Below are 21,414 nucleotides of genomic sequence, written 5' to 3' on the forward strand. Positions count from 1 at the left end.
GACCCCAGCTGACTTCCTGCCCTTTGGGCAGGGGGCTGGACTCGCTGATCTCCCGAGGTCCCTTCCAGCCCTAATGTCTATGAAATCTATGAAATTATTAGGTATTTTTTAACATGTTGTTATGCAAGAGGGGAATGTATGTTCCAAGATGAATGAAATGTACCAGTTTCTAAGAAAACCCTAAATCCTGGCTGGATAGGACCCTTTCTCATCTCACAATCTGTCCCACAAAATTTTTTTCTAGATGTTCTGATACACAACTGGAATAATTTATTGCCATTTCCCCTGCTTGGAAAGCATGTTGACATTAAAAAATGCTGAAGATTGGGAATTTTTTTAAAACAGTGCCTCAAAGTTCCCCAGATGCTGGCTGACTCAGTTAGCTTTATTTTAATAAGAATGAAATAACAATAAACGTATGATGAGTGTGTTACAATATATGATCTTGCAGCTGAGAGGGCCAGCAGCTTTCCTTCAGGTGGTAATGCTGGTCTTCAGACAGCTGCTGGATTGGGGGAAGGATGGATGTAGTGGATACTCATAAGAGGACCATCTGCTGTCACATTCCCGGAGGCCAGCAACTAAATCCTCTCTGTCACTGACTATTTACATTTGTGCAACAGCATGAGAAAAATATCTATGTATATATTTATATTATGAGGAAAAGAGGTTGTGTAACATATGCTTTGCAATTAGCTGCCTTATTCCTTCCATTTCTTGTAAAAGGGAAGAAGTAAATAACCCTTAAAACTCAATGAGTTGTGACTGGGACCTAGGCATACATACAGCATGACCCCAGATCTAAAGAGTTCAAAAAGGAGTGTTATTTTCCTTTGCACCTATTTCTCTCAGTCCCTTTTCTCCCACCCACAGAATCTCACTGGCTGCAGCTTGTCTGTGGCTAAGGGTGTGTGCCCCACTTCTTAAAAAGTTTCTGCCTCGTTTAGACCTGGCTAAATTTTACTACAGACTATTAACAGCAATGGAAAAGAAATAGTCTATGGGAGTTGTGCACCTTACTCTCCTAGGTCAGGGCAGGGCAGTCCCAAGGCCGCTGTGATCGTTGGGTCACTTTTTAGATGCTGTAACAACCCTCCTCCACTCTGGAGTGTGTTTGGCTAGCTTTGTGCACTCTGTCAGTTGAAGCCCTGTCCAGTGCTTAATATTGGTTCTCCAGCTCTTCTAGGGTCTACCTCTTCTTCTCCTTCCCTGCATTATGGTGCTGGCAAGGGTATCCGGCCTTCTCATGATGTGGTCAAACCATTGCAGCTTCCTTTGTTGCACAACCTTCAGCAACAGTTTGTAGGTTCCAATTTCTTGACTGATTTGCTGCTTGACAGAGTCATTGATCTGGTGCTCAGTGTATGAGACATGCAGCAGTCTCCTAAAGCAGTGCATTTCAGATGCCTCAATTCTGTTCTCTAACCTCTTATTAAGCACGCATGCCTGCCATAAAGCATCATAGAGATGATCACAGCATACAACAGATATAGCTTTACTTTCCGTGTAATATTGCTGCTTGTCCAGATTTTCTCTAGCTTTGTTAGTTGGCTGGTAGCAATGCCTATTCTGGTCATTTTCAGATATTAAGTCTTCTGTGATAGTGTCTCCCAGATACTTAAAACTTGCTGCTCTTTCTAGTTTTTAATTGCCGGTCTTCACATCAACATTGCTGTTGGTGGTCTTGGAGGTTGTCATCACTTTGCTTTTCTCAGCACTTACTTTCATTCTGTAGCTCTTTTCAGTTTTGTCTATCATTTCTGTAGGTTCTTGTAGCTCTTCAGATGTTCCTGGTATCAGATCAATGTTATCAGCAAAGTGCACATTGTTGATCTTCCACTCTCCAACTGATACAGCTCCTGTGAAATTCTCTAAGGTGTCTGACATGATTTGCTTGAGGAAGAGATTGAAAAGGCATGGTGAGAACAGGCAACCTTGGCGCACTCCTACTGAAGTTGCAAACCATTCAACGATGTTGCTGTCGATCAGCTGTCCACTACTTGCATTGCTATAAAGTTCTCTATTAGTTTTATCAGGGATCTGCTGATGTTATGCTTCTTTGTTGTGTGCCAAAGTGCTTTGTGCCACGTCCTATCAAAAGCTTCCTTGAAGTCTATGAAATTATGGTGACATTCTTTTTGGTGATCATGGTACTCTTAGCACAGTACTTGGATGGTAAAGATTTATTCTGTGGTACTTCTCCCTTCTCTGAACCCAGACTTCTTTGAAAATCTTGTCCCCAATTCTTATTCTGAAGTTGCTTCAAATTACTGTTCTTTTATCCCTGTGTTTCATGATTCTATTTGCATAGCTACATATACAGCAAGTAAAGTTGTCATTTCTAAACTGAAATTAGTTAAAGGTGTATGTTCAGCTGTTTAAACTATTATAAATTAAACCTAAATTCAGCACAAATGTAAAGAAGGAGCTTTTTGTTTTTAATGTTTTGAGGTGTTAGTCTTTATGGGCTTTTCAGTGTTTAAAATACACCAAAGAGAGCATGGACATGTGTTTTTGTTGTATATGAGAGTGTGCATGGAGAGGGGTATAGTGGACAAAAAGAAAGGAGTGGAAGACCACAAGAATAGCAGCACTATTTTTTCCTTAATTGTGAGGGCCCAGTTTTGCCATGTATTGAAGCTGTGGACACCCAAAACTGTGTAAATGAGTGTTAATGTAAATGAGAATTAGGTCCATGGCCTGGAATATTGAAACAAAAATTAGTATAAGGTTCTAAAAGACAGACAGCTTGGTTCAGTATAAGTCTAGGGACCACACAGTTGTGAGTTCTAGGGCTGTATGGAACCAGGTCACATATTTTCTCTGTCTCCATTTTTCCCCATCTGTAACACAAGAACAGGAATGTCATCAGAATCATTAATTTGTTGAAGATTGTCTTGCATTCAAAAACTTCTTTAACACTATTCCAGCTACACTGTTGGTCCAGAAAAATATCACCCTGAGAAATCTTTGCCTCTCACATAATTTCAGGACAATCATGACCACATCACTCTTATACTACATCAGAGTTGTTTGCCATGTAAATGGTGCTTTGTTTTTTTAACAACCATGGATGTGTTGTTATCACTGAAATTCAGAGATTTCAAAGAGTCGTCTATGCTTGATCCACTTTCCCATTTTTCCATGTTAAGTGGCTACTTTGTGGCTACTGCCCTTGCATTACTAAGGGCTCATGGGGGAAGCAGGAGCCCATAGTACAGCTCAGGCAGAGAACAAAGGTATTTTGATTTTCTCTTCCACTCTCCATTGTTAATTGGACAGTGTGTTTTCCTGATCTGCCCCATGGTACAAGCACAATGCTTGGCCCTTTAGTGGATGGCTAAGAGTTCAAGAGAAGTCAGGACTGCCAGGGAGGCCTGACTCTAGCTTACTGGTCTCCATCTCCCATAGCAGCATGGGTGCTTCAGGATTTATATTGCTATTAGCTGCTTTCCCTTGCAGCTGCTTGCCTGCTGCCCTAAAAGCACTCTAATGGGAGGTATCTCCTCCACATGATCAGGCTGTCTGTCTTTAATTCATACAGGCACTGTGAACATGACTTCTTGTTTGCCTAGAGAGTAGTTGAGCTTGAGATGAGTTTACAAAGTGCTGATGTTAGTATTTATCCCAGGACAGGTATACATTTTCCTCTTATGGACTGAGATAGCATCTTTCTTTGCAAGTGGAACCTGAAAAAACACAAATAAATTACAGAGAATCAGGGGGCTTCCTGTCATAAATGTCAAATGAAAACAAGGGTCGTGCTCACAGAGTTACAAAGGCCTGTCACAAACTGAAGTACTGTGTGCACATTAATTTTCATATATAAAAAAATACAGGTTGGGACTTTTTAGAGTACAGATTGAATAGTTCTGAAGGTCTGATGTGAATAGAGCACAAGAATAGTCACAGACTGTGGCTCACATGGGTGACCATAACATAAAGGCTCTTCACCTGAACCTCCACTCCACTCCTCAGATGAAACAAGTGTTATCAGTCTTAACATTTATATTGCTGTGTAGTAAGCCCTCTGGTTACAAAAGCTTATGCATCTCTGATTTAGTTAATCTACAAAGTGCAAATCTAGCCTGCTTTCTACCTTTATTTTGCACAGCCATTCTCAGGACTGCTGTGGTGATGTCAAACTGGTCAGGCATTTACCCAGCAGGCTGTAAAATGCAGCAACTATTTTCCCCCTCTTATTTGGGGATGGGAAATCCTAAATGAGGATTCATTGCTTTTATTTCTGTGCCAGAAAAACCAAAGAGTGGTTCCATTTGTTGGAACTTTGCAGCCATTGCTGGTCACATAAGCTTTAGGGACATCCAGATTCATACCTTTACACTTGGCCCACATAGTCTTCACCCAGCCCTGGCTGCGTTTGGGAACTAGATGTGTGCAGGTGAACCAATTAAAGATGAGTACAGAGGTAGTGGTGGTGGACAGAACTCATACTTTCTGGGGGATTGGGACACCTACCATTGAGGAGGTTCAGCCACCCCTTGTACTTCAGGTTTGAAGCCTTGGGGTGCTTCTGGATCATCTGCTGCACCTGGATCTTCCATGTGGTGGCAATAGCAAAAAGTGCCTTTCACCAATCCCATCTAGTGAGAAGACTCAGTCCCTTTCTTTCAGATTTGGATCTGGCCACCATGATCCATGCCTCTGTAACCTTGAGGCTAAACTACTTCAATGTGCTCTGCATGAAGCTGACCTTGAAGACTGTTTGGAAGCTGCAGCTAGCACAGAATATTTGCTTGATGGTTTGCTTGATGGAAACGTGGAGGTTATTCTCAGTAGTATCAAGTAAGGCAAAACATGAGTCTTGCTTAGGGAGTTTTTGTTATATGTTTTATTTTAAGATTAATATTTTAATATTTTTTCCAGGTTTTATAAGCTATTTTGTCTTTTATTGCAAGCCACCTTGGGAAGGATGGCATAGAAATGTAATGTACAAATAAATACACAAATGAAATAATTTCCTGCCTTGGGTTCCTCATCACTGTTGAATGTTCTTTGTGTTTTGGTCAGAGTCCTCTACTGTATCCTGGATTCTCCTTTTGTACATGGCTTCTCCTCCAATTCACAGAGTCCCTGCATCCTGCAACCAGCTTCCTTTAACTTTGACTGGTCATGCAGACAAAACATTTCTTCTCACCAAAGCCAGGGCCTTCTTGTTCTAGACCCCTGACATAGCACCTCTGTGGAATATTTTATTTACTCCCTCACTACAGATAACTTCTTTTTCCAGTTCATTCACGTTTCTCTGAATATTCATGTTCAGCTGAAGCACAATCATGAGAGTTAAACATTTCTTTCTTAGTTGTTGTTCTATTTCTAACAGATACTGTGGTCATACATGAGTAGGTCCTTTCCAGCCTTTGACAGACTCACTACATGTTGACATATTGAGTGACATACTAATTTAAGTGCACATAAAATTAACCAGAATTCAGAATGTGTGACATAAAATTAACTAGAATTCATAAGTTGTACATAGGCAGATTTCCTAAATTGTGACATCCATATACATACAACTATTCAATTGCCCATCAAGAATGATGGGGGGGGCAGTGGGGATGGAGCACTGTCACCCACTGCCCCACGCCACTTGCTGCTGTGCCTCTGGCCCCATGTGTGCCCCTCACCTCTCCAACCCCTGGTACCACCGCCCCCCTGGCATGGGGAGGGGGGAAAAGCTTGCACTCAGTGGCCACAGTCGCCACCCAGCACCCTGCACTGCTGCTGCTGTGCATCCAGCCATACGCAACCCCTCCCCCCTGGCTCCCCTTCCTCCCTCCCAGCTGTTCTCAGGGCAGTGGTGGGGCAACATGACTGTCCCCCCCTCCTCCCTGCCACCTTCCCCTTCCTGCCAGCTTTTGTTGAGGCCTGGCAGCGGCGAGGCTGGAGTGGGGGCTCAGGGCCAACGCTGCTCTGCCAGCACCCCGTGCTGCCACCTCCAAGGAGCAGGGCTGGTGGGGGGAGGGGGGCAAAGCCAGCACCCCTGGTCTTGGCCCCTGCTCCGGCCCCTCAACCCCCACTGTCATGGCAGTACTCTGCCGTGTGTGTGTGTGTGTGTATCTGTGTGTGTGTGTCTGTGCAGAGCACTTTGATTGGTTGTTACATTCAGCATTGTGATTGGTAGCCAAGACAACCAGAGTGCGAATAAAGTGTTACAGGCAGACAGACTAAGGCTTTTATTATATTAGAATGGTAGAGTTGCCTTATGTTTAGAACAGGATATTAATTCATTTGAGCTCTGTTCATATTACTGCTACTGAGAGATTTACTAAATCTGAACAAACACAGCATGGCTCCATTTTTCGTGTCTAAAATGGAGATAATATTTATCTACATAATGTTCAGGCTACAAATTTTAATCAATTTGTAAAGTGCTGTGAAATTCTTAAAAGTGCTGGGAATGAGATTATCATATTTATATGAAGAAGTGTAAAGAAATAATTCATATATTTTACATGAAAGGACAACTGAAGTTATATGAATCTGTAGAGAATACCTTCATAGCTTCTACAGAGAATAGGTTGCAGCAGATTCTCAAGGACATAAATTATCATTATTTGTATATATAGGGCTCCTTTTCATATGCCCCTCTTTAAATTAGGACAGTGATACAAATATGTTCTTTCCTGTTCGGTTTATTTTTACAGGCACGGGTTTACTACAGGAAGTGGTATATCTAGTGAGTCAGGGAGCTGATCCAGATGAAATAGGATTAATGAATATAGATGAACAGCTTCCAGTCCTGGAATACCCTCAGCCTGGTCTGGACATTATCAAGGTATAAATTATTTATCTGCAAGTTTTCCAGCAGTTAGGTAGTTTTTATTTACCTTCAATATTTATTATCATTCCCTCCTATCTTGTTATTTTTCTGCCTTTTTGTCACTGGGCCTGGTCAGTTTGTTTTAATGATTTCAAATTGTATTAAGTTGTTTTTAAATTAATTTAATTCTTTTGTGGTGTACTTTATGATGTTTTTAGGCACATTCCTCAGTGGTCTATATGCTCTGACTAGGGAATATACTAAATAGAAAGCTCCTGATTCTCCCACTTGCTTAGGTATACACCCAAATCAGGCAGATCCTCCCTCGTCTCTGTTCTGTCTCTCCCCCTGCTGGCTCTACAAAGAAGTTATTGCAGTGATCTCTGTCCAGTAGCTGGAGTGCAGAGCATTTTGTTTGAGAAACCTCCTGTCTCCTTGAGAGGCAGTTATAAAAACTAATGACTAAAGGAATATCTACACTGCAGTCACTTCTGTGGCTGCTACCTTTGTACATATATATGTAGTAGCCAATTGCCAGTCAAGAATGATGGGGGTGGCGGGGGAAAGGGAGCTGGGATACAGTGCTGCCACCTAACACCCTATGCTGCCACTGTTCTGCCTCTTGCAGGCAGCGGGGTGGGGGAGCCGAGGCCAGCACTGTTGTCCTTGGCTCCCCCATCCCCTTTCTGGTCCTTGGCATGGCTTCAGAATCATAGTGGTGCTCCCCCATGCTTGAAACACTCTGATTGGCTATTTCCATCAGCCAATCAGAGCATGAATAAAGCATTACAGGCAGACAGACAGACAGACTTAGGCTTTTATAGTATTAAAATATGGGTTAGTCTCAACTGCTAGCTTGGGTGTTCTTGGTAGTGTAGCTACAGTAGCTCTCTTGAGGCGAGGGTTGACTGTAAATTCCTCTTGCGAGAATGGGTAAGTGCTGAGGAGGCTGCTCCATGCTGAGCTGTATGCTCCTGCTGTTACACTGATTATTCTCTAAATGCCAAGAAAGGTGTGTCAGTGTAGGAAATGTAGTGTAGTTGCAGCTTCAGACTGGAAGCTATTTGAGGTAGAAACTGTATTTTTGTTCTGTATTTGTATAGTACCCAGAATAGTGGGGTCCTGGTTCATGACTAGAGGTCCTAGCTGCTTCCAAGATATAAATAATACCATTCAGTCTTTTTGCTGTTAGATTGCATAGAATTATGTACATGAATTACATACAGCCGTACAAGCATAACTGCCAGCAGGCTATTCATTTAGTAGCATAATTATTGTTATTGTTTCAAATATTCAGGTATAAAAAGTTAAAATATTGACAGAAAACACCAATACAGTCATTTGATTGTCTGCTTTTCCTGGACTTGTTTTTAAATGTATTTTAAAATGAATGAGTGAAATTAAAAAAAAATAATTTTAGTAATGCAGCTCAGGTTGGTATTGTCAAAAGCTCTCCTGTTCCAGCTATTTGTTTCCATGCACACTCACAATATTGGGAGCAGAGTTTTACACCAACCATGAGAGCTTTTGAATATCCCATCAATTATCTTAAAAAAACAGTTGGTAAACCATATGTAAGTGGTTTCAAATTACCAGTTATTACAAAGATTCATATTTATGATTTTGACATTCAGAAACAAATATAACAGTTCAGGTCTCCATTAGTATGAACAGCATGTTTCTGAGTGTCAAGTAGTACAGTAAAGAACCTTAAGTTTGACAATTTAAGAAATAACTCCAGACAGCTTAACTGCATTGAGAAATGGTTTTGCTTTCCATTTTGTTTCAGGAGCTCACCTCTCCTCGTCTCATAAAAAGCCACCTACCATATCGTTTTTTGCCTTCAGATCTCCATAATGGCAATTCCAAGGTAAAAACAAGTGAGAATTGGATTAGCTGCACCAGCATCTGATACTTCTGTGCTTTAAAAAATGTCATTTTAATAAGATGTAATATTTTCACTTCACAGGTAATATACATGGCTCGCAACCCCAAAGACCTGGTAGTTTCCTATTACCAGTTTCACCGCTCCCTTAGAACCATGAGCTACAGAGGAACATTCCAAGAATTCTGTAGAAGGTTTATGAATGACAAGTGTAAGGAACTATTCTCTTGGTACAGTACAAGCCATTAAACATTTATTGCCACCTGCCACCTCTGTGTTCCATACTTTACTATTGCACTGCTATTCATTTGTATTCTTGATAATATTTTACATGTTATATGGACACTGCAAACAGGTTTTTTTGCCCAGGGCTAGGTGGGTTCAGGTGACAGATTCCTCCATGTAGATATCTGGATTTGGCTGCTGATGGAAACAAGAAACTACAACAGATTGGCCACTAGTTTGTTTTACTATGACAGTTTCTCTAGGTTTGTTGGCACTGAAGTGTTAGCAAAACCTAAAACAAAAGCTTTGCCCCTAACAGGCATGTCTACATGACAGCTAATGCAGACTAATAAACTCTGGGTTTTATTGATTATTTGTACAGACCACATGGAGCCCAGTCGGAGCAGTCTGGGCTGTTAGGAGACCCAGGGGATAAGCCTGACAGTCCAGTGCTGCCCCAACGGGGTTCTTCCATCTGCTGCAAGGAGGCTGGCTGGGGCACAGCATGTCAGTGCAGGGCTAGCCAGCAGGCAGACCCCATACTGATACAGACTGAGTCCCAGCCAGCCACAGAGCAGTATGTGGAGATGGCAAAGCAGCCATCCCCACAGCTGGCTGGGGTGAAGTGTGCCTCAGCATGGGGGCTGCCTGCCAGCTAGCCCTACACTGAAGCACCCCATATCCCAGACATCTGGTGGCAGCATCTACATGTGTGCTGAATAGAACTCCACAGCAGTGTAGTATTTGTATTTTACAAGACTAGCTTGCTGTGGAGTTAATCACAGAAGAAGAGTATTGTCAGCATAGTCTTGGAGGAGCTGGGGGTATTGTGCCTCTTGGAAGAACACTCTTAGAAAGACATATAACTCAAGCTGGGAAGAGAAAGGGTCTAACTCTGAATAAGTTATGAATTTTTCCATTGTGAGGTTTATTCTTCCTCTTCATCCAGTAAAGAAGACACAACATGGGCCCCAACAGTTCATCCCATGGAATGAACCCCTAACAATGCACCAAAGACTCTGTGATCATTCATTGACACTGAGATAACCTACAGCACCCAGGTAGCAGGTTATACAGCTTGATAGTATTGGTTGCAGCTACCTTGCAAATTTTAATGTGGGATTCCACAGGGTAAAAGAATGGATCCTGTGTAGATAGGGCTACTAAGATGATTAGGGTCATGGGAACCTGTCTTATGACAGAAGACTAGAAGAGTTTGGCTTGTTTAGTCTAGCAAACTGAAGCCCAAGAGGGGACAGCATTGTCATCTGTAATTACATCTGAGGGTGAATATCAGTGAAGGAGAAGAGCTATTTTACCTGAAGAATATTATTGGCACAATTCACTGGATGTGAATTGATCATGAATACATTTTCTCTGGAAGTTAGAAAATAGGTTTATTACCATCCAAATAGTGAGGTTCCATACTAGCCTTCCATTAGAAATAGCAGAGGAGAAAAAAGTCTTAACTAGTATTAAGATGGAGTTTGATCAGTCTGTGAAACATTATATGGGATGTGTCTACATGAGACAATGTGTAGTAGATTAATTCTACTGTGCATTAGCATGTCACAGCAAAAGCCATGCTAATGACCGTGCACTGGCACTACTGCATACTAGAGGTACTAAACTTAATGCACAGTAACAATGGCACATTAATGCACGTCTAGACATGCCCATGGTGTGGTACCTGCAGGATCAGAGGATTTCACTCAGTGACCCAAGATGTTCCTTCAAGTTTACATTCCTAAGAGTGAGTGAATGGAGGGTATTAACAGGTTCTTATTTACAATTTTTCTGTTTTCTGCAAGTGCCATTCCACTTGCAATTTATTCTATTCAGACCCTATTCTATTCAAGTACCATTCCACTTGCATTGCAGTTTACTCTATTCAAACCCTCAGGATGGAGACTGGCATAGAGTTTGGTGAAGGGGTTCATGAGGGGATGGGAGAAAGGGGACTTCTCCTTTTTAGTGGGCAGAAGCTTCACAGATATAATGTACATGTGTCTATAGTGGGTTCAGTGGATCTTGCATTGCTTATCATGACATCATAGATTCAGTAAAATATTACAGCCTATTCTGTGTTTCTATAGCTGTAAAACTGGGGCTTTTTATAAAATAATAAATCTAACTCAGGAATCCTCTGGTGTTTTTCCCCCCCACAAGTGGAATGAAAGGAGCAGAAAACCTGCTTATCTGGCCTGAGTCATGTTGGAAGAAGAAGTAGTGAGCAAACATGACATCACTCTTTCCATCCTTCTCCCCTCCTAATGCTCCCCTTTACACATATTCTGTTCATTTCTGGCTCTACTGTTAAATGGCACATGGTTAGTTGCATTAAAGGATAGAATCAGGAAACAACATCATTCTTTGGCATTGTCTTCAAAAAACACGAGGGGATTTCTCACATAGCAAAATGGTAGCCCGTGTCAGCACTGTTTATATGGACTTCTGCTCTGCACCATTATATCTAGGTATTTGGCATGTTTAGGAGTCCCATATAACATTTTTTGTTTAAAGGATTTTGTTTAAATAAGTACAGCCTACATGTAAACTGCCTATTTAGAAGGTGGGGAAAAGTAATCACAAATGAGACCATGCTCAATGTTCCAGTTTTCCCTATGTCATTCTAGAGATTCAAAATGGGTCTGTTTTGTGGAAAGAAGAAATTACTCATGGTTTGCAAATTTTCACATAAAATGGGCCCCTTGCTAAAGTGGAAATGGAAATGTGTGCAGGATTTTGCTAAATGCAAAGTGACTTCAAAACATGAAATTCAAAAATGGGACATTTGCAGGTTTTTGACACATTCTTTGTAGAACTTCAAGGAAAATAATGGTTGAAAATAAATTGTCCACAATTAGCTGACAATATATTTCTATAAAATATCATGGAAAAATGTTCACCTAAAGTTTACAGTTCCTGCTTGATTTTAACACTTATAGGAAATTAGGGTAGATCACAGATGAATGACAAATAATAAATGAATGGCAGATATTCAACATAGGCAAGGTTCTTTTGTTAGATGTGATACTTTTATTACACCAACTGAGTGGCTGGAAAAGAAGTTCTTAGCAAGCTTTCCGGCTCGGTCACCCTTCCTCAGGCATAAGTAGTCTCTGTTGGTCTGAGACTCCAAAGAATGAGAGAAGCTAAAACTGTGGTAGGATGTCAGTGAAAATGTAAATAGGTAGATAAGCAAGACAAAAGATAAAGCAGGGGAGGGGAGGGGAAAGAGAGCAGAGGGAAAGAGGTGGGGAAAAGGGTCAGAGGTAGACAACTGTGAAATTACAAGGGGGAGAAGAGGCTGTCTGTGAAAATGGGAATAGTTGGAGATCAAGAAAGCAAGAATGTGAGAAGCTAAAAACATGACAGGATGTCAGTGAAAATATAAAAGGGTAGAAATTAAAAAAACAAAAGGTAAAACAGGGAAGGGAGGGGAAAAACAGAGGACAAAAAGATCAAAGGGAAAATACTACAGTGGTAATAAGGTAAAAAAGAGGCTATGAATAAAACATAAATGGTAGGGAATCAGGAAGAAAAAGGACAGAGAAGAGGGGGAGGGGAGAAAAGGTGGGGGAGAAAGGAGAGATGTGAGAGGTCAGATCAGGCAGGTACTAGGTGAATCAGATGTCAGGCAGATTGTAACGTGTCATAAATCCATGTCTATATTGAGTCCATGATTTTTAGTATCCAGTAGGTTGATGATCTAGTAAATCCTTAGATTTAGTAAAACCAGTAGCTGTAGTAAATCCGTAGACCTAGTAAATCCAGTAGGTTGATGATCTAGTAAATCAGTAGATTAAAATTTAAGGAGATTTTTTAAAAGTAAATTAAAAATCCAGTAGATCTTTAGTATCTAGTAGGTCCCCTCCCCTCCCCCTCTTCTCTGTCTTTTTTTTCGTGATTCCCTACCATTTTCATTTTATTTATAGCCTCCTGTTTACCTTATTATTACCACTGTAGCTTCCTAAGAACTTTTTTCCAACTAATCAGTTGGTGTAATAAAAGATATCGCATCTAAGCAAAGAACCTTGCCTGCCTTAGACCAGCACAGCTACAACTAAAAACTCAGATATTCAGCATGCATTTTTTGCTGGGTTGTTTACCTAAACACATTTACTCATGTGTTGGAACGGACTTTCTTTTGGCTGAAAAATGTATTTCTTTCCTTAGTGTATCTAGATAGCAAGGATCACTGTCTGATCTTTTGTACACTGGTGTAAACAGACCAAAGTCAATGTTTCTGTTCAGGATTTACACCAGTTGTAAGAGGTCATGCTTCAGGCAAGGTGCTGCCACTCCTAAGGATGAGCATAAGGATTCCTGGACCATCTAAAATCAACAGAAAGAGTAGTCTTGTGCTCTTTGGGGTGGGGAAATGTTTAACCATGGATATAGATTTTCACCTTTGACTTTCACTGTTGTTCCAGAACAATATTTGGATGTGTAAGGTCACTTCCTCAATGCTTGCCTATGTATGAAAAAGGGTCATTTGCCATAGGTATTGCGCTGCATGTGCAGAGACAGTGGAGAAGAGGTATATATCCAGTGGAGATAATGCGCTTTCAGCCTCTACATGCTACTCTACCCATGCCATATCTGGGCTTTGCAAAGTATAGTCAAGTATAATGGGAAGCAGAAATACAGAATACATTGCAGGAATGTCCTCAAGATTCAAGCAAGATTGGAACCACCAATTCCTCCCCTGCCCCAAGTCTCCTGTCAGGATACTTTCCCTTTGACTGTTTTTAGCATGCTATTCTCCAGATATCTTTCATAACCAATCAGTGATATGCATGGTGACTGGGAATTTGCATGCACAATTTGCTGCTGCTTTCCCTTCACCTTATACAGACTGAATCAGTATTGAGCTCAAAATTATTATTATTATGCAGCATGGCATCCTTTTACATTAACCACCTCACCATAACAACATGCCTTAGGTCTAAATATACTTTCTGTGCATGTGCTGCACGTTCGCAATGGTGCAGACTGCAGTATTTTTCACTTAAAAACCTTGTTAGTAATGGAAAAGTTACCAAAGCAAGTAAGCCAAATTTTTCTTGGAAGTATAAAATGCTTGTTTTCCTTATGTGTTTCTTTCCAAAAGATATTCACAGTAGAATTGCTCACATTCTTTGTGTCAGTCATAATAACCTTTGTCTCTGCAGTAGGATATGGTTCATGGTTTGAACATGTGCAAGAATTCTGGGAACACCACATGGATTCCAATGTTCTTTTCCTCAAATATGAAGATATGCATAAGGCAAGTCAGATATTATAAGGAATTTTCTGTTATCTGGTATAGATAGTGATTATAATTTAGGGAATTAGAAAATTGTATGATAAAGGTACATAAAACAGAATTAAAAAAACTAACAAACAAAATTTAATGAGTCACTTACAAAATAAGTTTCAGCCTCTCACATTAAACAACCCCAGTCTTAATTCTGCCTCTTTAGGGATGCCAGCCAGAACAGCAAACATTATAATAACCTGGTGCTTCCTGATAATCCCAGTATAACTATGGAAATCCTGTCCATACAGCTCAGTAAGGTTCTCCAAAATGGGGAGCCTCATTAGTCCTTGATGCTATTACTGCTGATCTACAAGATCACATTGAACTGTGAAACTGTGACATCCCTCTACACTTTTAGCTTCTCTCATTCCTTGGAGTCTCAGACCAGCAGAGAGTCCCCATGCCTGACAAAGGGTGACTGCACCTGAAAGCTTGCTAAGAACTTTTTTCCAGCTACTCAGTTGGTCTAATAAAAGCTATCATATCTTCCCAAAGAACCTTGCCTGCCTATGTCCTTAGACCAACACAGCTACAACCAAAAACCTAGCAACTTAGTTCAACAAATTCATTTGCATTTGTACTTTTAATCTTGGCAACTTCTAACTTTTGTAATGGGTTTTAAACATTCTCTTATAGGACTTAGCAACAATGGTTGAGCAGCTGGTGAGGTTCTTGGGAGTTTCTTACGACAAAGCCCAGCTGGAGTCCACGGTGGAACATTGTCACCAACTCATTGATCAGTGTTGTAATGCAGAAGCCCTCCCTGTTGGCAGAGGTATGTGCAATACACAGAGTACCTTTTTAAGGTGGAACTCACAACACTTAATATCTTCCAGAACATGCTGACGAAGTGTCAGAATAAAAATAGACTATAAAATAGACAAACTAGACAAAATAAAAATAGACAAAATAAACCTAAAACATTGGAATGTAAACTGTGTGGGTAAAATTACCATTAGCGCGATAAAGAATTCATTGATGGAAGTAGGCTTAACTTTAAGAGGGTTGACCCTCCTTACATAGTGATGTTTGCTTAACCAACCTTTGTGTAACAGGGAAATGAAATCTAGAGGAGTCCATTTTAAGGACAGAGGAGATCATTAGATCATCAAATCTATTTTGGTTACTGAAGGCTGTAGAATCCTACAGCGTTATCTGAGTATCGAGCCCCATAACTTGTGATTGAGCAAAGCGTGCCTTCTAGACAGTCAGTCTTTATTAGAAGACCCCAAGAGATGGAGAATTCACCAATTCCATGGTTAGTTCCCATGGTTACCTACCCACACTGTTAAAAATGTATGCCTCATTGTCATTGTGAATGTATCTGACTTTACATTTAACACACTGGTGTTATTGCTGATCCTCTCCAAGATTTCCACATCCTTTTTAAAACTTGGGTACAAGGGCTGGATGCAGATTTCAATTATCAGGCTCACCATGCCACATACAGAAGTAAAACCACTTCTCTGCTTCTACCTATTATTCTCATTGTATATTCAATGAATTTTTAGCCCTTTTTTGCCATAGCATCACAATAGAAGCTCCTGTTGACTTTATTTGTACATTATGACATCCCGGTTCTTTTCAGAGTCACTGATGTGAGATGCTCATTCTGTAGTTATGGACTAAATTCTTTATTAAATATATGCCCTTACATTTGACTATATTAAAATACACTTTGCTTGAATAGGGCTAGGCTACCAGGCAGTCCACTCTGAATGACTCTGAATGACTATCCATTTTTTGTTATTATCAGGTAGTAGAAAGCCCCCTTTGTACATTTCCCTTCTGGACATGGATATAACAAGCCCCTTCTTGCCTGCACCCACCAATTTTGTCCATTTCTTTTTTTCTAAGTATTGACAGAGATGTAGCACACTCATTGCATGGGTGTGGCAAGGCTCAGAGCAAGCCAGAAAGCTGAAGTGGCTTTTTGCAAGAGAAACCTAGAAACTACATGTACATATTAATTAAGCTCAGTGTCACTAAAGAAAACAAAAGAACTAAAATATCCACTGCAAAGACTGTAAATATATCCTGTGCTAACCTAACTCACCTACTGTCCCCAGTAACCTTCAATCCTCACTAACTCACATTGCATTTTTATATATTTCTCACTGCATTTTCATATTTCATCTGTCTTGTCTTTACCATAGCATTTTGTATTTTGTATTTTATACTTTTAAACTCTTAACAAATGTACTGCCTGTAGAATGAAGTTACACCCTGGACCATTGTTAAATTTGCATTGAAATTGTAAAGTAATAAAATCTGTTGAGTGAATGCGAGTGAATGGTAATCATCAGTAGACAAAGCCTAGCCAAAGGAACTCCATTTTAAGCTAATCAAGCTAAAGAACTGATTCCTGGAACTGAGCACTCACCCTATGGACTATTCCTGTAACCCATGACAATACGGCCATTAAGTCAATAAGTCAAGGGTGGACTCCCAAAACTTCAGGTACCAGCTGGCAGAAACCCCTGTGATTAACAGCTGTCAGGTACTACTCAAGAGCCACTTGCAACAGGGACCTCCAGAATTGGGTAGCAAAGATGATCCTGGGGGCTCACACAAGTCTGCCAGAAAGGGATAAAAGGCAGTGAAGCGTGACCCTCAGTGGCGCCCTCTCATCCAGCACCTGACCTACCGAAAGACAAGGACAAGCAGATGACCCCCTTCTGGAGATCACATCACCTTGAAGGAAGCTGACCATCAACAGCAGACTCCAGGGCCTCGGATAGGTAGATATATCGACACCAGTGCTCTCACAATCACTACAGCAACTGCTATTCAGTATACTACATGGGTTAGAATGACATGGGTTTGAATGAGTGAGTGCATGTGTGTGTGTGTCTGTGCTAAGGTGAGCAGTACCACCCATAACTCAAAGTTTGCATTTATGATTTTATTGGTAACCTCACATCCTGTCCAATACATTAGACTTTATTAAGATCCCGTGAGTTGGTCCTTTGTAGCCAACAATCATATTTACTTGAATCCAAGATGATTTTGCATTTAAGAAGATACCTCCATAATTAGATTCTATAACTTTGTTATAATTTTCCATGAATAGAATCCAATTATTAGAGGGTTGTCTTAAGTTCATCCCCTTCACTGCTGCAGTAGGGGAAGTAGAGGTGGAGGGAGGCAAGCACCTGAGAAAACAGCAGTGGAGGGGCAGGTGACCTAACACTTGCCCCCCTACCATGTGCCCTTTCTCCCACACCTCAGCTGTTGCTTATCCTATGCAGGAGCCCCAGCCCTGGCCCTGCAGTGGCAGCAGCAATCACTCTACTCTAGCTCAGCCCGGGCACCAGCCTGGGGCAGGCAGCAGAGCTGGAACTGTAACAAATCCTCTGCCACTGTGCAGTTTCACCCACACTCCGCCCTGCACCATGCACCCTCCCCCATGCTCCTGTGCACTACACTGCTCAGTCTTCCCTGTACTCCCTGCTCCCACGCTTCATGGTCTCCCCCATGTTGTCCCTGTGCACCATATAGTCCCCCCTGAGCTTCTACATTGCAAGCTCTTTCTCCCCCCTCACTCCTCCGCATAAGCCTCCTTGAGCCACCCCCAACCTTGGCCAGGCAGCAGTGGTGGTGGCAGCTCTGTCCCCAGGCCTGGCCCCAGCCCAGGACAGGTAGCAGTGATAGCTGGGTCTGGGGCCAGATTGGGGCTGGAGCCACAGCAGCTGCCTTCCCAAGCTGTTAGTCAAATCCAAGACAAGGCTTTTTCTCCCCATGTGGTATGGGGAATAATACCTTGCCTTAGATTTGAGTAAGTATGGTATTTGTGGTGCCTACAGATGTTATCAGCTTCCTTGATTATATATTTACCATCAGATGATGGATAAAATTATCGACTAGGATTGGGTAAATCCTGGTTTCCTCAGAACTCTACCACAAGCACCCTTATTTATGGGTGTTTCCCCATTGACAGCTAGTTTTTAAGAGTTGGTTTTAATTCATTTAATGGGTGCTTTATTGGTTATATATGGTGCAACATTAAGTGCCTTACAAAAATCAATTTGAACCAAATTTTAATCTTCTTAAAATGAAACCAGATTTATTTTACGTGATCTGTATTCCATAAATCATATTGACTGGCATTAATTATATTCCTTTCCTTAATTTGTTACTGTTATTTAGTAATTCTGTGTCAACTTTCCCATTATTTCACCTGAAATACATTATTAGGGTCATTCCACTTGTACTACCTTACTAAAAAATCAGTATTGGTCTCTTCAGGCAACAGCTGGTATCCAAAGGTCCTCTTTTTTGTCTATAATATCTGTTCTTTTGCAAATCTGTTTTCAAAAGATACAATATATGCTTTCATTTGTGAGAGTAGGAACTGAGAACCAGCATTGCAAAGAATTATTTCCTGCTAGAGCATCGTTGTACTCTAATCTTTCATGTTTGTTTCTAAAATAGTTATACTAATAATTCTTACCTCATTTTCAGGCTGGGCTTTAACTAGGAATGAAGGCATGTTCTTGAGTCAGCTAATTTCAGTTAACTAACTCAAGGTGAAATACTAGTGGTGACAATGGAGTTCATAGCTTGAATTAAAGTAAAGGCTAAACTATATGGCAGTATTTTCAATGCAAAGTGCAGTTTCTACAGTGGGAAGACAGCGACAACAAGCTTTTACTCAGGCTATTATCTTGTGTAAAGACTACAGTCTGCCTTGTTTTTAATAGGATTTCTCTGTTGAAAAACAGCTCATTTGGGTTAACACATTTTTCCCCTGATGAGAACACAGAGATGTGTGATGGGTAACACACTCAACGAGATCCATAGATTAAATTAATTATGTAAGCACAAATGCTAAAACAAAATTATTGTCAAGTCTTTCCCTGTATCCTGGAATGGTGTAGTACATATAATATGTGAAAAATACAAAGTGCTCTGATACCTGTGGGGCAGCTGCATGCAGTACTCATAATGGGTAGAGTATGTGGTGGGGCTGCAACTGTCGATCAATATTCTGGTTGAGAACAGGAAAGCAAATTGGAAGAGAGGTCATCTGGAGAGAAACTCATCATTCCCTGTGGTACAATAGGATATTTAAGTTAAAATTTGGCTCGTCATTCAGCTTGCCCAGGATGGGCCAAAAGTAACTTCTTCCTTTAACTCTCTAGCTGTAGCTCAGTAGGTCAGAGGATGGCATCACAGCTTCCTCTGTCTCACTGACTGGCTTTTATAGAGACAACACACCTTCCAATGGGAGTCAGAAAGAAAAAGCAAGACTATACTGTGAACTCTGTAGCCTGGTGTTTTGATGGAGGTCACAGTAGACACAAAAGTAAACTATCTTCTGTGTGTGTGCATGTGTATATGTGAAGTTTGTTGCCATTCTGTTGCTGTTGTTATTATTTCTTGCTTTACAGTATATCTGAGGAATCAGTGCCCCAGTATGGTGGTGCTGTATGTAAACTTTTACAGAAGTAATCCTCCATTTTGTGGTAGAAAAGAAAGGTGCTATAGTAGTCAGTTAGACACCTTCATGTTATTTTGCTGTCTGCTTTTTATTAAAGTTCCTTATTCTTAGGTAATTTTGTTTGCAGTTTTTGGCTTTTGGATTATTTTGGTATTTTAAAATGCAGCTTCATTAACATATTTTCTGCCACTCTTCATTTATCTGATATAGAATAGCTGCAATAACACAACAGTTTACTGCAATTTATTCAAAATAGTTTTGATTTACCATCTGTTACATCCACCTTATTATTTTGCTTTATTTTGGTTCTTTAATTTCTTTTTTTTATAGCGCTCTGATCTTTACTCTGAAGATAACCTTGAACTGCTGTGAAAGCAGAACATTGATTAGCTATGTTACTTAGATTTGCTTCATATCACATCATAAATTACACAGTTTCATGATTCAAATCATAAACCAGGTGGGTGACTTTTTGACAAGCTCTCAATCTTTATAGTTGACAAATAGATGCTCAGAAAATATGTTGCAGTGTTTCATTTATCAAGCTTGTAATTTGTCTCTAAGGTATCATTAGACATTCAGGAATAACAAGGTTTCTTGTCTATCTTTGCTAGACAAAGGAAGATATTTAAAAAAAAAACATTCAAAGGATAACATATGATTTCATATTGCACACTATACAGTATGTATCCTAAAAGAGTTGCTGGGTCACAATTGAATTTGCTACCAGACTTATGACTACAAGAATTTTTTTAATAATAGTACTGTCTGCCCTGTTTGACTCAAGAAAAATAGCATCTGCCAAAACCCCCAGATTTAACCAAAGCTTCCTCTGGACTCAAGTCAAGATGTGTTCAGAGAGAGACTCCATTCTATAGCTTTCTGGCAAAACTTACAGACTATCCTGAAGGCCAGTTTTTGTCCTTGCCACCACATATAAGCAACCTATATGAAGGTAAAAGGGAGTTTTCCCAGTGCATCAAATCCACAATCAGGTTTTGTGCTTGTTATGTTTTTCGTGCTAGTACAGTATGAGTTATTTATGTAGTAGCATGGTTGTGTTTTTACTGTCAGTTTTGCCTGTTAAACAACTCTAAGTTTTAATGGCGCCTCTCTTCATACATGTTAGTGTAAGTTAGAGGGAAATCATCCTTTTTAAGTCCCAACTTGTGGTGGTTTAATTTATGGCCCTGATTCACCACTGTGTTGCCCCAGGTAATTTTATATGGCTTAAACTGGAAGAATGCAGTGGTATATCAGAACTAGAACATTTTATTGACAACTTTGTCATTATTTTCAAATTAAGTTGTTAGTTGAATTCAGCAGGGCAGTAATAATATTTTATATAAGGAAATAATTTTTCAAACATGAATGCCTAAATTGAACCTACAGAAATGTGCATGCAGTTATTGTGTACACAAAACTCAAATTTCTGTGCACAAATCAGGTCTCTAATTTTACTATATTTGACATACAATCTAGGCTTACTCATATTTGATCGACTGCTTTACTGCATGTATATTGTTATAAATGCCTGTGATAGATAACATAAAACCATTTAATACACTTTGATATGTTATTGTCTTCTATGTTCTCCTATCAATACATGATGAATTTACTGATATAAATGCTTTTCTTGTTCATTAATGAGATAATTAAACCACCATTATATTCCATTAAGTCTGAAATCCACATGTAAATTAATATTTAAGCTAAATTCAGTATCCATTATTGTTTTCTAAGTATATTGGGACTAATCTTGCAAGATGCTG

At 40.2% G+C, this 21,414-nt stretch overlaps 1 protein-coding gene across 2 annotated transcripts in view; it reads left to right on the forward strand.

Annotated features, from left to right (window-relative positions):
• Window positions 1-21,414, forward strand: part of SULT4A1 (sulfotransferase family 4A member 1) — a 47,813-nt gene that overhangs the window by 23,991 nt on the left and 2,408 nt on the right. Inside the window, exons 2-7 of one of the 2 annotated variants that reach the window (XR_002102818.1) lie at window positions 6,669-6,799; window positions 8,574-8,654; window positions 8,754-8,880; window positions 14,072-14,166; window positions 14,836-14,974; window positions 19,973-20,102. Coding sequence is in view for 1 of the 2 variants with exons in the window: in XM_019544332.1 (XP_019399877.1) it covers window positions 6,669-6,799; window positions 8,574-8,654; window positions 8,754-8,880; window positions 14,072-14,166; window positions 14,836-14,974 (573 nt within the window). In the remaining variant the exon portion in view is untranslated. The remainder of the gene's footprint in view (window positions 1-6,668; window positions 6,800-8,573; window positions 8,655-8,753; window positions 8,881-14,071; window positions 14,167-14,835; window positions 14,975-19,972; window positions 20,103-21,414) is intronic. The other variant, XM_019544332.1, reaches the window with a different exon arrangement.

This window comes from Crocodylus porosus, unplaced genomic scaffold (genome assembly GCF_001723895.1).
Source record: "Crocodylus porosus isolate Cpor-Errol unplaced genomic scaffold, CroPor_comp1, whole genome shotgun sequence".
In the NCBI taxonomy this organism is placed as follows: Eukaryota; Metazoa; Chordata; order Crocodylia; family Crocodylidae; genus Crocodylus; species Crocodylus porosus.